Source organism: Tauraco erythrolophus, chromosome 6 (assembly GCF_009769465.1).
Source record: "Tauraco erythrolophus isolate bTauEry1 chromosome 6, bTauEry1.pri, whole genome shotgun sequence".
NCBI lineage: Eukaryota > Metazoa > Chordata > Aves > Musophagiformes > Musophagidae > Tauraco > Tauraco erythrolophus.
Genome location: NC_141470.1, coordinates 6285786 through 6299891, shown reverse-complemented (window position 1 = coordinate 6299891; position 14106 = coordinate 6285786). Strand labels below are relative to the sequence as shown.

The 14106-nt window shown below is 44.2% G+C and overlaps 1 protein-coding gene across 2 annotated transcripts in view; it reads left to right on the top strand.

The window, feature by feature from the left end:
- The window catches only part of PTDSS2 (phosphatidylserine synthase 2), a 40187-nt gene that overhangs the window by 15385 nt on the left and 10696 nt on the right, over positions 1–14106 (top strand). For both annotated transcript variants that reach the window (XM_086613644.1, XM_086613643.1), the window contains 6 exons: positions 5031–5098; positions 8059–8193; positions 9221–9271; positions 11480–11593; positions 13001–13119; positions 13852–13966. In XM_086613644.1, the coding sequence (XP_086469770.1) occupies positions 5031–5098; positions 8059–8193; positions 9221–9271; positions 11480–11593; positions 13001–13119; positions 13852–13966 (602 nt within the window). The remainder of the gene's footprint in view (positions 1–5030; positions 5099–8058; positions 8194–9220; positions 9272–11479; positions 11594–13000; positions 13120–13851; positions 13967–14106) is intronic.

Sequence of the window (14106 nt, the reverse complement as noted above, 5' to 3'; positions counted from 1 at the left end):
TTAGAGGGCTGTGTTGGGAAGTTCCCATCAGGCAGCCAGTCTGACCTTAGCTTTGCGGTGCTGTTCTGGGAGAAGGATCACATCTCAAAGGCTCTGGCAGCGCAGGCGGCTGCGTGCTGTGTCCATTTATAGGGCAGAGGAAGCTGTCGGATCGCTACGGTCACGTACGGCCCCGTCGGATCCATTCCATGAACTCTTGGGGCTGTGTGTCCCGAGCAGCTCGCCGGCGTGCCCTGCTCTGCCCCGTGCCTTTGGGAGCCCCGTTACTCGGTGTGTGGGTACCTACTTGTGACCAGCCCAGAGATGGTTTGGATTTTTGTCTGGGTTTTGTGCCTGATGCTGCTGTTCTGCTTAAACAGCTTCTCTTACTCGGTGTTTATCCACCTGGTTTATTTACACGCAGCTCACATGCCAGCTCACCGTTGGTTTTGCTTTTAGTCTCCCCCCTCGATATAAGTCCCCTTGCCCCATAATCTTTTGGTTGTCCTTCTCTTTGTGTGTTTTATTTTGAGTTTTCTCCTTTAAAATGGCTGTCCAGAACTGTGCAGGGTATTGCAGATGTGAGAACACTTACATTTTTTTGGGGATAGTGTTAGTGCTTCGCAGTATCTCTGGCAGTACCTCGATGGCCGTCTTTATATCGCGTGTGTGTTTTTCGTGGTGACATTGCCGTGACGGCCGCGTGCCTGGCAGGTGACACTGGATCCTCCTGTTTAAACCCATGAGCAGAGGGCAGGTTTAGGTTAGATCTAAGGAAGAAATTTTTCACTCAGAGGGTGGTGAGGCACTGGCACAGGTTGCCCAGAGAAGCTGTGGCTGCCCCATCCCTGGAAGTGTTCAAGGCCAGGTTGGATGAGGCTTTGGGCAACCTGGTGTGGTGGAGGGTGTCCCTGCCCATGGCAGGGGGGTTGGAACTGGATGATCTTTGAGGTCCCTTCCAACCCAAACCATTCTATGATTCTATGAACATGAAAACTCACTGGTGCCCAAGTGTGAAACTGCATTCTGAGCTCTTCTATTGCTCCAGTCCTCGGAGATCATCTGGTTTCCTCTGCACTGTCCTGCCTTCCCTGCTGCTGCTCTTTGGGCTTTGTGTTATTAACCTACTTTTCACTAAGGCTATTAATGAAACTGATCTTAGCCACCACGGAAGTGCTATCCGTCCAGACTGGTGATCCTTTTTTTGGCCTTCCTTTCAGTGTTACAGGCAATGTCAGCTTTAGCCTATGGCTCATCCAGCTTTACTGGTTTCCTGCTGATTTCACACCTCCCTCCTGCCCCCCATTTGCTACATGGGCCTATACCAGTTACTTTAGTGTAAATCAGAAATGTAGGATTATCATGAAAATAAGTGTATATGACTTCTTTACAAACTTACCCTGCTTTTTATCCCATTTTCCGTTTCCTTCCTGTAAACCATTGGCTTCAAGGCCTCCATTTGGTTCCAGCCAAACCTTCTGGCAAAGGTGGAACACTGCCTTAACCCCCAGGAACAATATTTTACAAGGGACAAATCTTAAACTCTGCTTGAGGGTCCATTTATTGTTGGGCGAACACCCAAATCTGGGGAGTGTATTGCATTTCATGATAAATTAATCATGGATAAAGTCAGCATCAGTGTGCCAACTTTTTAGTATTTGTAAATAAAAGATATTATATATATATAGTACATGACCTGCCCCTTTCCGACAACTCCTTTAACAGTTCAGGAGTCTGGATACTCCCCACTGGTTTTGCATAAATGGACTGTCAGGATAGTGATACTAACTGGTTGCTTTTTCACTGGCTGCATGGAATAGATGAGACTCTGCTTAGGGCTTTGGACAAGCTCAGCTTTTAACTCGTATTTTTCTATCTTAACGTGGCATTTAAAGTGTTCAGGCATTACAGGCAGAAACATGAAACTGCCGACCCAGAGCTGGGACTGAAGGGCTCTCCTGCGGTGGTTGCTCTGAGTTGTCCCACCTCCTGGTCGTTGCAGCTCTCAGGTCACGGGTGGTGCTTTTGAACCTGAGCTTGCCATGGAAAACCCTGTACTCTGGAGCAGTAATTTGAGCAGGCGTGTGCCAGCCCGGGCTCGTGTGGCTGCTCAGATGGCACTTCTCCCTGCTCGTGTCTGGGCAGCTTCTGATGAGCACTTCATGGCTTCCACCCGCTGAGCAGCTCTAAGATAAGTGCCTTGCTTGGGCAAATAACCTACAATTCTTTTCTTTACTCATTTAGCCTTTCAGGTGGCATAGGTCAAACTCGAACCTCCGTTGATAAGTAGGGGTGAGTGGCTGGTTGTGCACTCAGCCGGGCAGCACTCTTGGTAAGCGTTCATCGTGTGCTCACAAGGCTCCCTGCCATGGAAACGGCTTAGTGTTTGAGCGTAGGAATCACCGAACCATCAGGTATGCAAATGATTAGTTGAAGCCTACTTAATCAGGGTGATAGTCCTAATTTGAAGGAGGTTCATGGTGACAAGTGCATTTAAGGAAAACAAATATTAGAGGTATGCCAAAAATAACTTCAGAGCTAAAGCTGAGGCCGGTCCAGGAAGAGAGAGAACACAGTGTGTGTACAGCTTTGAAGACATCTCGTTTCTGGTGTATACGCACGGATATAAAGTAGTCTTCCAAACCTCTTGGGTACCCATGTCAGCTGGGGAGGAAGCCCACTAAATTATAACCAGATTTTTTTTTTTTCCTTGTGAAGTGTTGCTGAGCGTTTTCAGCAGCTGCAGATCATCCGTTGCCGGAACTCTCTGTATAGGAAAAGAAATGCTCACATAAGGATTCAGATTCTTCTGCGTTCTGAGCTGTATGTGCATCAGTGTCAGAGCTGGTCTGCCACACTGGTGTCTGAGAGTGGTGTAAAGTTTTTTTTTTCTTCACAGCAGTTCTCGTGGGAGAAGTGTGTTAATGAAAGGTTAGTTCTTCTGCCATGAACATCGTGCTCACCCTTCAAGGTATGCAGTCATTGTAGGACAGGATAGAAAACATGTTATCAAACACAAACCGGATTTTTTAGTGCCTCAAGGACACCAAGGGGCAAACCCAATTCATAACGAGTGTTTAAGGGTTTGTTTTTTTAATGACTGACCTCTGTGGAGACACTTCATTGTATTGCGTAATTCAGAAATGACAATTATGTTTGTAGACTTCAAAGGAAAAATTTTGAAAGTTCCAAACATCCAGTGAAAGCTGTTACATAGCTCTGAACTTCTGCTATCCAGGCCACACCTGAGTGTTTTATTTTTCCTTCTCTCCCCACCCTCCCAGAAGTGTAAAGTAGGCCATTTCGGTGAAATTAATTTAGCGGTTTTGCTGAAAAAAGTCTCACCTTCTCACATTCCAGTCTATTTTAATGATGTCGGAAGCAGGCTGTCAGACACTTACTTCAAACGTGTGGATTTTTTTTTTTTTTTTTTTGCTACTTGAGGCTGAATTGGCCAAGGATGACATCCCTTTGTCTCAGGGGGCACACAAGCCTCTCAAAGCCCTGCAGCACCCTGGCTAGTTGGTTTCAGGTTCTGAGCTGATACACAAGTGTGTTTGCAAGCCTGGAGTTCATGTTTAGTTCTTGCAGTATTTGTGCCATGGTCCTGCTTTTAAACATAACACACCTAAGTTGCCTTGGAGTTAATAGAGAGAAATGCCCAAATCAGGCCTGAAAGTTCTTGGTTTTTCAAGAACTTCATGGCATACCATGTTCCTGCAGGTGGGATGGTTTGTCTCCACGTGACTGTTGTGATTCCTCTTTGTCCCAATCCAGTTCTGACTCCCACCTGGATGTAAGCGTGGAGGGAGAGCTCTGTTTTATAAGTGTAAACAGGAAACACCTGAAGGAAAGTCTTATTAAGATAATTGCGGAGTGATTAGTATGTGACGTTACCAAGAGATTTAAATATCCACTCCGAATGAGTCGAGTTCTGCCGAATTACCTTGTGTAAGTTTTTGGATGTGGTTACAAGAGAGTGGTGGAGCACCCTGTACACACACGGGCTCTGCATTAACCTGCTTCCTCTCGTGTGGGAGTTCACGAAAGCGCTGGATGAGTTTCAGAGCCCAGAAATCACTTTATGGACTAGAGGCCAAACCAGTCTCCATGTGGAGTAGGATGAATTAGGAGCTTGAATGCAGCCCATGGTGCCCGGGGCAGTCAGAGAGCCTGTTACCTGGGAACGGAGTCTTTCAGAAGAAGGAAGGTGACAATGATGGAGCTGGAAGTGTACAAATACTTTAATTTGTGTGCCCTTTAGATTCGGGTGTTGCTGCAGTGTGAGAAGAGCTGTAATCTCATGTCTTGGGAGGGTGAGAAATGACTGCAGCCTCTGGAGCAGCTGAGTTTTGCATAGTGTTTCTCTTATTATGAAGAGTTTCAGATGATCTCATAGGTCTTGCCTCTAGCACCTGCTAAACCTTTGGTACAATTTTTTTTTGTTTTGTTTAATTCCTAGCAAAATTGAAAATATGTTTGGTATTTTGAAATGCTTTCTGCCCCTTGAGGAAAAAGCCTTGTCTTCAGGGAAAAAGGTGGGCTTCCAAAAGTAAAAACAGAGGTTCCTCCTTTCCATCTTAGTCTTGCCTGTTTTAGCACAGTACGTTGGCAGAAGCTGGCAAAGCACATCTCTCTTTGGGAGAACAAAGTTGGGCAGGTGAGGTTGTGGAGAAGGAAATTAGATTAGTTCAGGAAAGATATAGTTATTTGTTCTGCGAGGACTGCTGGAGAAAGCACTGCAAGTGGCACTTATCCTTCCTTCTAATTCTTAAATACTTAATTCATTGAGCTGAAGCATTCCTATGGCTCCTGGTCCATTCTCATGGATCCAGTTGTGGCACACTTACATGGCAGCCTGTCTGGTGGTTTGAGCCCTCCTGGCTGTGCTCTTTAGCAAGGACAGCGAGCACTTTCCTTGAGTGCTGGGCTTTTTCATTTCTTGGTGGGAGCATCTCTTCTTGAAATGTTTAGTTATATTCCAGTAAAGGAACAATTGCCTGCTGTTTTGCTGGAGAGCTTGCTAATGTCCCCTTTGTCTGTTTCTGTAGCTTACTGGAGGTTTTGGCTGTGTGTCAGCGTTGTGTATGAGCTCTTCCTCATCTTTATACTCTTCCAGGTAAGTAACTTAGACCTCCAGTTCCTAAATGCCAGTTTAATGTGGATATAAAATCCTTTGTGGTGTTCTTGAGGGTTCTCGCTGACTACGGGAGATGCTCTTTGGTTTTGTGAAATCAAATTGTTGCTATTTGATGAGGCTTCCAGGTTGAGGAACAATTATAATATTATAAAAATATTTCACCTTGTTGCCTAACCTCCAGTTAGTCTCAGCCTGGGTTAGAGACGCTGCAGTGAAATGTTCTTAAATGAGCTGATAAGGAGTCAGAGTCCTCGTTTAGATCAAACGATCAGGAGTTGGTGTCCCTGGTGCTCAGCTGGACCTGATGTGACTTGCTGAAGGTGCGTATGAGCTGTTAGTTTCTTAGATCCTACAGATTGTGTTTAATCTTTTGAAAGACTTTTTTACCTTGAATTATAGATGCTTTGAACTTTTTTTGCAATAAACTGAAACTTCATACACAACTTTGTGTAGTGGCAGCAAGCTGAGGATGATCTTTTCTCCAGAAGGACGTGCTGTTGGTACTTCCAAATAAAGCACGTTATTGTCTACCATATTCTTGTCCTTTAGTAAACTGAGAATTTTCCCCTGGCTTTTACAGTTTGATGACTTCTCAGAAATGCAGCAGTTAAAGTGAAATATTTTGGGATAAGTGAGAGCAGTAAACGTGATGCTCTTAATAAAGCCATTGTGTTCCCATGTGTATCCTTAACACCACTGCAAACCAAGCTAGAGTGCCACGGAAGAGCTCGAGATTTTGAAGGAGACTCATCCTTTCCTCAGTTACTCAATCCAATTGTTGCAGTCACTTCCTCAGGCAGCAGCGTGATTTCAAACCAAGAGCAAATGTACGGATAATAAACCGTGAGAGGTAACTCGTGTCCTCCCCTGTCAGACAGCTGGCTGCTTTTCAGGTTTAGATTCCAGTTAGAGTCCCCAGTTGTTCATTTTCAGGTAGGTCCTTCTTGCTGACGTCTGAGTGATGTTTGGTGCTCTGGGTTTTAAAAGGGTTGTGCAAGTACCATCACATACTCATTGGGTAGCTTGAAAAAATCATTTTTGATGAGAGAAGGATGAGGAACATGGCTTGGTTGGTTTTTTGGTTGGTTTTTTTTTTTTTTTAGAAAGAATGTTTTGCCTCTGGAGGCCAAGTAAGCTTGAAGTAGTGGAGCTGGAATCCAGAGGTGTCAGGATCTGTCTTCTGTTGGAACAGGGCATTTGCTTTGCAAGCAAGTTTTTAATGTTGATCAAGCCCTTTCCAGCTAATCAAAGATTTCCTTTGGCTCCAGCATTTCTGGTTTTGCTTGGCTTTCCTGGAACCTCATCAAAAGTCAGTGCCAAGCTCTCTTAAGAACACAAAACTGTTTGGTGTTTTTTTTTCTTGTTTTGTTTTTTTTTTTTTTTCCTGGCTCATTGTTTCTGCAGGCAGCTGGAACGTGTCCGCAGTAGAGCAGTAAACAACAGTGGGAGTTTCTGCCCCTTGTCCTAACTCAGGAGTTCGGTGCAAACCCTTATGCAGGGCCCAATGTCTCATTAGGGTTTCTTTTGGGCTGCCCCTCCTGCTTGGAGGGAGCGGAGTTCCAACCCTTTCCCAGGCACAAACAGGTCTGTCTTGCCTTTGTTCTTGCTCCTCCCCACCGAGGAATATTTACTCAGTTCCACTTTATTCTTGTGTTCTTATGTTCCATGTTACCCTGTTTTTTTCCAGGCATCCTTGTAGATGATTCTCCTGGCTAGGTGCAATCAGACTGAATAATATGTTTCATTTTCAGTTGATGGTGGTGTAGCTCTGAATTCTGATAGAAAACCCTGGAATTGCTTTGCTTTCCTGCGGTGGTGTGTTGTGTTACCAGCCGTCGAGTTGTTGAGGACACTCAGTAGCTGTTGCTCGCCTCTTCACTAAAAATAGATTATTACTTTGCCCAGGTTTAAGTAAGGTTAAGATTCTGCTGCGTCTGTGAGTGACTAAGCTTCCTCACCAGCAAATACAAGCTCGCTCGTAGTCGAAACTTGTCTTACAGTTAATCTGACTTTAGTGGGTTTATTCTATAATTTTATTCGTATTGCTGTTAACTAACTTTGGCCTTGCCCTGCTTTACTGCCTGCTGGCCTGCCGTGGGCTTTCCCTTGCTTCTGTTGTAAAACACTGGCCACAGCAGTGAGCAGTTGCATCGGGAAATACTCGCTCAGCACACGTCTGTGTGAGTTACGAGTGAATTAGTTCAAGTTTTGGTCACCATTTATAACATTTTGATAACTTCTTCCTTGCTGTTTGCTTCGAGCTCGTTACCCGTGCCGCTCGTGGGACCTGATTTGAAATGACTCTTTGTTTGTTCATCGAGTTGCACTGAATTTTTCCTGCCCCGAAACGGTTGGCCACCTTCTGTAGCTGAAGCGAGCCGAGCACCAGGCACGACTCATCCTGCTGCCAGCGCCCGTCTGCTGATGTTGGCATGTGCTGTGTCGTTCGAGCTGCGTGTTTCAAGTGCTGCTGGATCTTTCCCGTTTGGGAAACTGGGAGGACACCAGTGCAGGAGATGCAGCCATTAAACGAGCCTTTCCTGAGCTACTGGCTGCTTTGTCTTTACCCTCACCAAGCTCGAGGAAGGGCACCAAGGGTCAGTGGGAAGGATGAGTTGCGTGCCAGTTCCGAGTGCCAAGCTTTTGGGAGGGAGGGGGCATAGAAGAGTGGCTTAGGAAACAGTTAAAGATCTCTGGTTTTTCGTGTTTAAGAAATCTCGAATTCATTCTGTAGTCATTTTTTCCTTAGTGTTTAGTGTTAGAGGCCCAGAAGGTCGTGTCATGTGATGCTTTGAGGTCTGGGTGTATTTCAAGAGTTGTTCTGCAACACACTTTAAAAAAATCCACCTGTTTGAGGATACAGTGTTAGTTATCTTTGTCCTTTTCGATGCATGAATACTTGCTAAGAGGGAAACCTGGGGCTTGTGTTCCTCTTGCAGACTGTGCAAGATGGCAGGCAGTTTATGAAGTACATCGATCCACACTTAGGTGTTCCTTTGCCAGAAAGAGACTACGGTGGCAACTGCCTCATTTATGATCCCGGCAATGAAACTGATCCATTTCACAACATCTGGGTAAGAAACAAATAAGCTTACTTGCTCTGACTGTTTTGGTTTTTTTTGGTAAAAGCTTCCTTAATTGAACTCCTGAGAGTGCAGCCACGAGTCTTTGAGTGTTGAATGAGAGAACAGATCTTGACTGACTCTTTAGCTTTCTTATTTCTCTTCTCTTGACCTTTCCTGTCAAACAGATGGAGATGTGTCTCTTTATATCCTAATTATATTGCCCAGGAGAGAGTAAACTGTTCAGCAATCCTCATTTCTCAGATTATTGATGTAAACCTTTTCCCCTCGCAGGTTGGGTTTATTTGTGTGCTTAAAGAATCTCCCACTCACGGTCACCTTGAGGCACAAAGTTGCACGTTACCAAGCAACCCATAAGTTGCACTTTTCTGAGTACCAGAAACCATCAGGTTATTGTTTCTCGCTGGCAAACAGAAGACTTGAAATTCAAGGGCAAAGCAATGATGATTACTTACAACTCCCCGTCGCGCAGAGCTGTTAGTGCCTGTGTAGTGGGGAGCACTGAATCCGTTGGGACTGCCCCGTGAGCCGTAGTGCATCAGGAGCTGGAGTACTGGGAGCAATTACAACTGTCCTCTTCTAGTCCTGCACCAAAGCCAGGAGGAGGCAAGGCTCTCTTTGCCCAGGGATTTACAGTGGCAGGACTGATAGGATTTAAGAGGCGCTGCTAAATACAGGATGGGATCTGGCGGAGAAGTGCATGTTCTTGCTCTGCCTTGAACGTGTTCTGCTCTGTCCCCTCACAAGGCAAGGAGTGTGACATTTAGCATTCATGGGGGGGCTCTGCTTTATCCGTACCATCCAAATTCCACTTCCTGCCCCTTAAAGTTTGCTTTGAGGCTAGCTCGTTTGTTCACTGTACTTGAGAACCAAGAAATTCATAAAATGCATCGAGTATTTATATGTGAAACAAATGAAAATTATTGCAGCATTTTTCTTGGGGAGGGAAAAAGTGAGCCTTAAGAATGGGTTACTGTTTGTAGCACAAAGTGACCTACACTGTCTTCTTGCTTTATAGGACAAACTGGATGGATTTGTTCCTGCTCACTTTTTTGGCTGGTACCTGAAAGTAAGAACGGGTCTTCTGTGGCGTTTCTCTTATGGTACTATTCTGCTTTCAGAGCCTGGCTGCTCCTCTTAGTGATGCCAGTCTTCGTGCTCAGCTATAGCAGGCAGTCATCTGTGAGCTACACTGACAGGCTGTAATGCATGAACGGCTTTTCTGGTTCTCCTGACCATGTTAGATCACCTCACTTCTTTCCAAAGTAACGCTACGTTGGCAAGCTCCCTCCTCCACCATGATTCACTCGGAGGTCAGATCAGTAAAAGTAAAAACCTTTACCCCTGGAAATGCTCGAGTGACCTCGGGGCAGACAGCGTTCAGAGGGGGCAGTGAAAGTCTGCTGGTACCCAGACAGAGCTGCGTGATGGTACCTGTCTGCTGTTCTAAGGCAGGCTTCTCCCTGCAGCATCCAAATCAGGATTTTAAATCATTAAATGGGTAGTGGCTTGATTCTTGCTACTTTTTAATCAATTTCAACCAACTGTGGAAGGAATTCCAGTTGTGCTTGTCTCTGGCAAACACATTCAACACTCTTCTCCTGGTTACTTTGGTCTAAATATTAGCTTTTTTTAACCTGAGCAAACTTACTAGCTCACTGTGTTTTGCCCTGCAGACCTTGTTTGTTTGGGTTCTTACCTACAAGATCACTATAAATAATAAACTGAAAAAGCTCAGGCTGTTTTAAAAATAAGCTACAACTGTTGTTTTGGATTTCACCTGTGGGTGTTTTGTTTTGGTCCGGTGTTTTTTCCCGCCCTAACAAAAAGACCAGTGTGCTAAGCATGGGGAGACTTGACCTTCAGGCCAGCTTGTCGGTGGCTTGCTCTATTAGTATATAGAATTAATCTGGAGAAACTTGGATCATCTTCATCCAAGAGAATTACATTAGAAATTTAAATATCAAAATAGCATTTTGGTTATGTTCTGTATTTATTTTTATGAATAATGTCGTACTGAGGAAAAACTGCATAAATCGTGAGAGCCTGGTAACAAGGCATCAGAGGAGGAGTAACGTATTCCTGAGGAACTAGAATGGAATTCCATATGCTAGTCTACTCAATCAAGCTGTTATCTGTCTTGGTCTGGCAGAAGCCTGGCTTTTATTAAGAGACTGTTTCTGCAGAAAGGCTTGAGATGTCATCTTGCCAACCTGCAGTCTGGTTTGGGGAGCCCGGCGTGCTCCTCGAGGTGTTTGCTTCTGCGCTGCTGAGCTTGACGGAAGCTGGCTGCTATATTTCTGATTTGTCAGTTAACATACTTTTCTAGAAAAAGCTGGAAGTTGAGTGTGTTGTCTTCATAAACAGAGATGAGCATGTGTTTGGATTTTTCCTTCTATTTCTTTTTAATCTGGTTTGAGTAACAGACTCTGAAGCTGGATCTCAAAGCACCAGAGCAGTGATGTTGAGAACAAATGTGCCTCATTCATCAAATTATTGTGGGCCTCCCCGTTTGCTTTGGCGTCATTTAGCTCACATGTTGCCAGACTCAGGCCTAATAATGCATATCTTACATTTTTCCACCTTCTGCTTGAGAGATCTGGTTGGCGGTCCACGCCAAGCTACGTGTGCTTTTCCAGAATCAGTCCTAGTGCTTTTGGAATCGCCACCTTCCATCCAGGCACCCTGCTGAGGACACAGCAGATCAGATGTGCTCTTACCCACTTAGAAATAGGAAATAAAGTGTTACCACAAATCTCTGCCCGTGGCTGAGACGATACGTTACGTTCTCTGCTCTTCAGTGTCTGTCTTACCTGTTGTGCCACATACTTGGTAAGTTTAGAGGCCTGTCAGCATTTGGCTGTACCACACTATCACATGATAAAAATAAGATTGTCAGGAGTTTCCTGATCCTTTTCTGGGTACTGGAGACAAGATACTCAACTGTAGAAATAACCAGTAAACAAAGTGCACCGTGTGTGTCCTCTGTGTTCGGAGTCCAGAGGGGTTAATCTCGTATTTTTTTAAGTGATGAGTTTTGAAATTAGAAAAAAAGTAATTTTTCCATACACTGTTGCAAAACTAAATCTGAGCAACGTCTCTACAGTATTTATGAAAGTTGTCCTTTATTTAGATTACAAAGAGCATTAGTGTAAGTGGTGTCTGGTTCTGCTCAGTCTGGTGTGCAAGTATCCATTTTTGTGATGGTTTTTCAGATGTCGTGCAACTGTTGTGAATATTTGAAAGATTTTCTTATTTTTTTACTCTCGTTCTGTAGACATTGATGATTCGAGACTGGTGGATGTGTATGATCATCAGTGTAATGTTTGAGTTTCTGGAGTACAGCCTGGAGCACCAGCTTCCAAACTTCAGTGAATGTTGGTGGGATCACGTACGTACTGCATAGGTGATGCTTGTCTGAATGGAAGAACGTGTTTTAAAGGGGGGTAGGAGGTGGTGAGAACTAAGTTATGTTACGTGCATGTGGCCAAAGATGTATGTGTGACTCCTGCAGCTCCGGACTGTTGGTGCTTCTCCGCGTTGAGTTTGATGTTTGCCATAGGGTTCGTATAGTTTTGTGGGTTTTCAAACTATTGCACATGGTTTAATGTTTGTTTTGGCTCATTTCACACTAGAGAGAGAATCTAAAGCTTTACCTGAGTGTTTTCACACACTTGGTGATGGTACAAACCGTAAAATCTGAAATTATGAGAAGGGTAAAACTTTGTGTATGAAGTTTTGGATGGTGATTTTTGTTGCCTGTTAAAAAAAAACCCTCGGTGCAATTTGTATCCAGCCCTTCCTTCTGTGCAAAGCTGTCTTCTCTGCTTTCTGGAAACAGTAAATATTACGGTGCTTAGAATTTCCAGTGTGATTTACCAAAAGCCTTTAAAAGACAAATGTTTGACCTTACTGAAAAGCTGTATGGTCATTGCACGTGACAGTGTTTTAAGACAAGAAGGGTTACAGGCTGCTTGTGTGTGATTTTTCACACCACAGGGACTACTGCAGTCTTTTTCCTCTGTGGAAAAAACAAGCTCTGTAGCTTAAAGTGACACACTTTTTTTTAAAAATTACTATTCTTTTCCTCTAAAGTGTAAATAGGTTGCCAGAGTGATCAAAACTATCTACATTCAGGGCACACAGCTATGGTTCATCTGTTATTTCATCCTGGCTTTACTCTTGCAGTACAGGCTCTTTCCCAAGCGTGTAATGATTTGCTACATGGTTGTATTTATAAAAGTAAATGCATTATGTATAAAAACATCAAGGCTTCAAAAAACTTCTTGTGGAATTAACACTCTCTGCTCAGCTGCTTTGATTGCAGAGGACAGCCAGTTTTTTCTCGGCTCAAGAGCTCCCTCTCCAGAAGGAGGGCTTGGTAATGAGGCAGAGCTCAGGGAGAAACCACTTGTTTAACTTCACATCCCGAGCCTGGAGGCAAGTCATTTATTCAGGGAGCAACCTGAAGCTTCAAGAGTTATTTGGCATAGTAAAATCCAGTCCATAGGAATATGTTCAGTTTTTTGGTGTGTTTCTAAAGTTCTTGCTTAGCAGAGTGGAGCTGAGCTGATAGTTAGTGGGGAGAGATCTGTTCTGTAGTAGGATTAACACAGCAAGAGCCTCTACAGCCATCATCTGTAGAACACTTCTGCTTCGTTGGAGTAGGTTTGGGCACCTGAGATTTTCTCCTGATGGTTCGTGCACCTCTTCTCTGGGGATGCTCTTGTGGCTGAGTGTGTCTGCACGTTATGCGTAGTGTTTCTTTTCCAGCATCACTGTGTTTTTCTCCTTTCAGTGGATAATGGATGTGATCTTATGTAATGGATTAGGAATTTACTGTGGGATGAAGACTCTGTCTTGGCTTTCTTTGAAAACATACAAATGGCAAGGACTCTGGAACATTCCTACGTACAAGTAAGTCGGTGTGGGAAGTAACTCCGCAAGCAGTAGCACAGCACGAAGTTTGGGCTCGTGTTAAAGGTCTGGGTTGTCGAGGGTTTGCTCTGTTAGGGTTGGTGGGAGTTAAAGAACTCACGTCTTTAGGTGCCTTGAGTTTCTGGTGACTTATTGCTGCGTAGTAGCTTGTTTGTCAGAGTTTTATTTAACTTGCCAAGGAAGTTGTTGAAAATCTCCCTGGCTGTCACGAGTGTTGCCTGCTGCCTAGGAGTGAGGGCATCTTGTGGAAATGAGCTTAGTTAATGGAATTATTAAGGAGAGGCAGGAATCCAAGTCAGGATCATACTCTTTCATTCTCAGCGAGGACCTGTTTGGCTCCTGTATGAATAACGCATTCCCTAGCAATCAGAGCTTCACAGTAACTGGGACACAAACTTAAAATTTAATAAATCTCTCGTAGTCTTGTAGCAGTAATGAGCTGTCCTTTTCTGTAGTGTCTTTGCTGAGCAGAGCAGAACTGAGGAACTGCTACTACGATGGGTGTAGTATTTAAAAGTTTAAAACGATGGTCCAAATAACAGCTTCTCTCTAACTAACTCGGAATGTTAATCTCATGAAGTCGCAATTTTTATGGACTAAATCAAGGCGTTTAGCAAATGTGAATTAGTGCCTTAAATGGAAACGTTAGTAGATGTCTCTTACGTGCTGCTGTTTCTTGACCTTGTAAGAGTGTGCTCTGCTTTTTTTCAGAGGTAAAATGAAGAGAATTGTCTTCCAGTTCACCCCGTACAGCTGGGTCAAGTTTGAGTGGAAGCCAGCGTCCAGCTTACGCAGATGGCTAGCAGTTTGTGGCATAATCTTTGTAGTAAGGAAACTTCTCTGTCTTGTCTTCTCTCTATCGTTGGGTTTCATGTTTTGTAACAGTCAAGCAGCTGCACAAAGGGTAACTTAGGCTGGAGCCCTGGCATGGAGATGTTTCTGTAGTTGAGGCTGGGAGAGGTCACT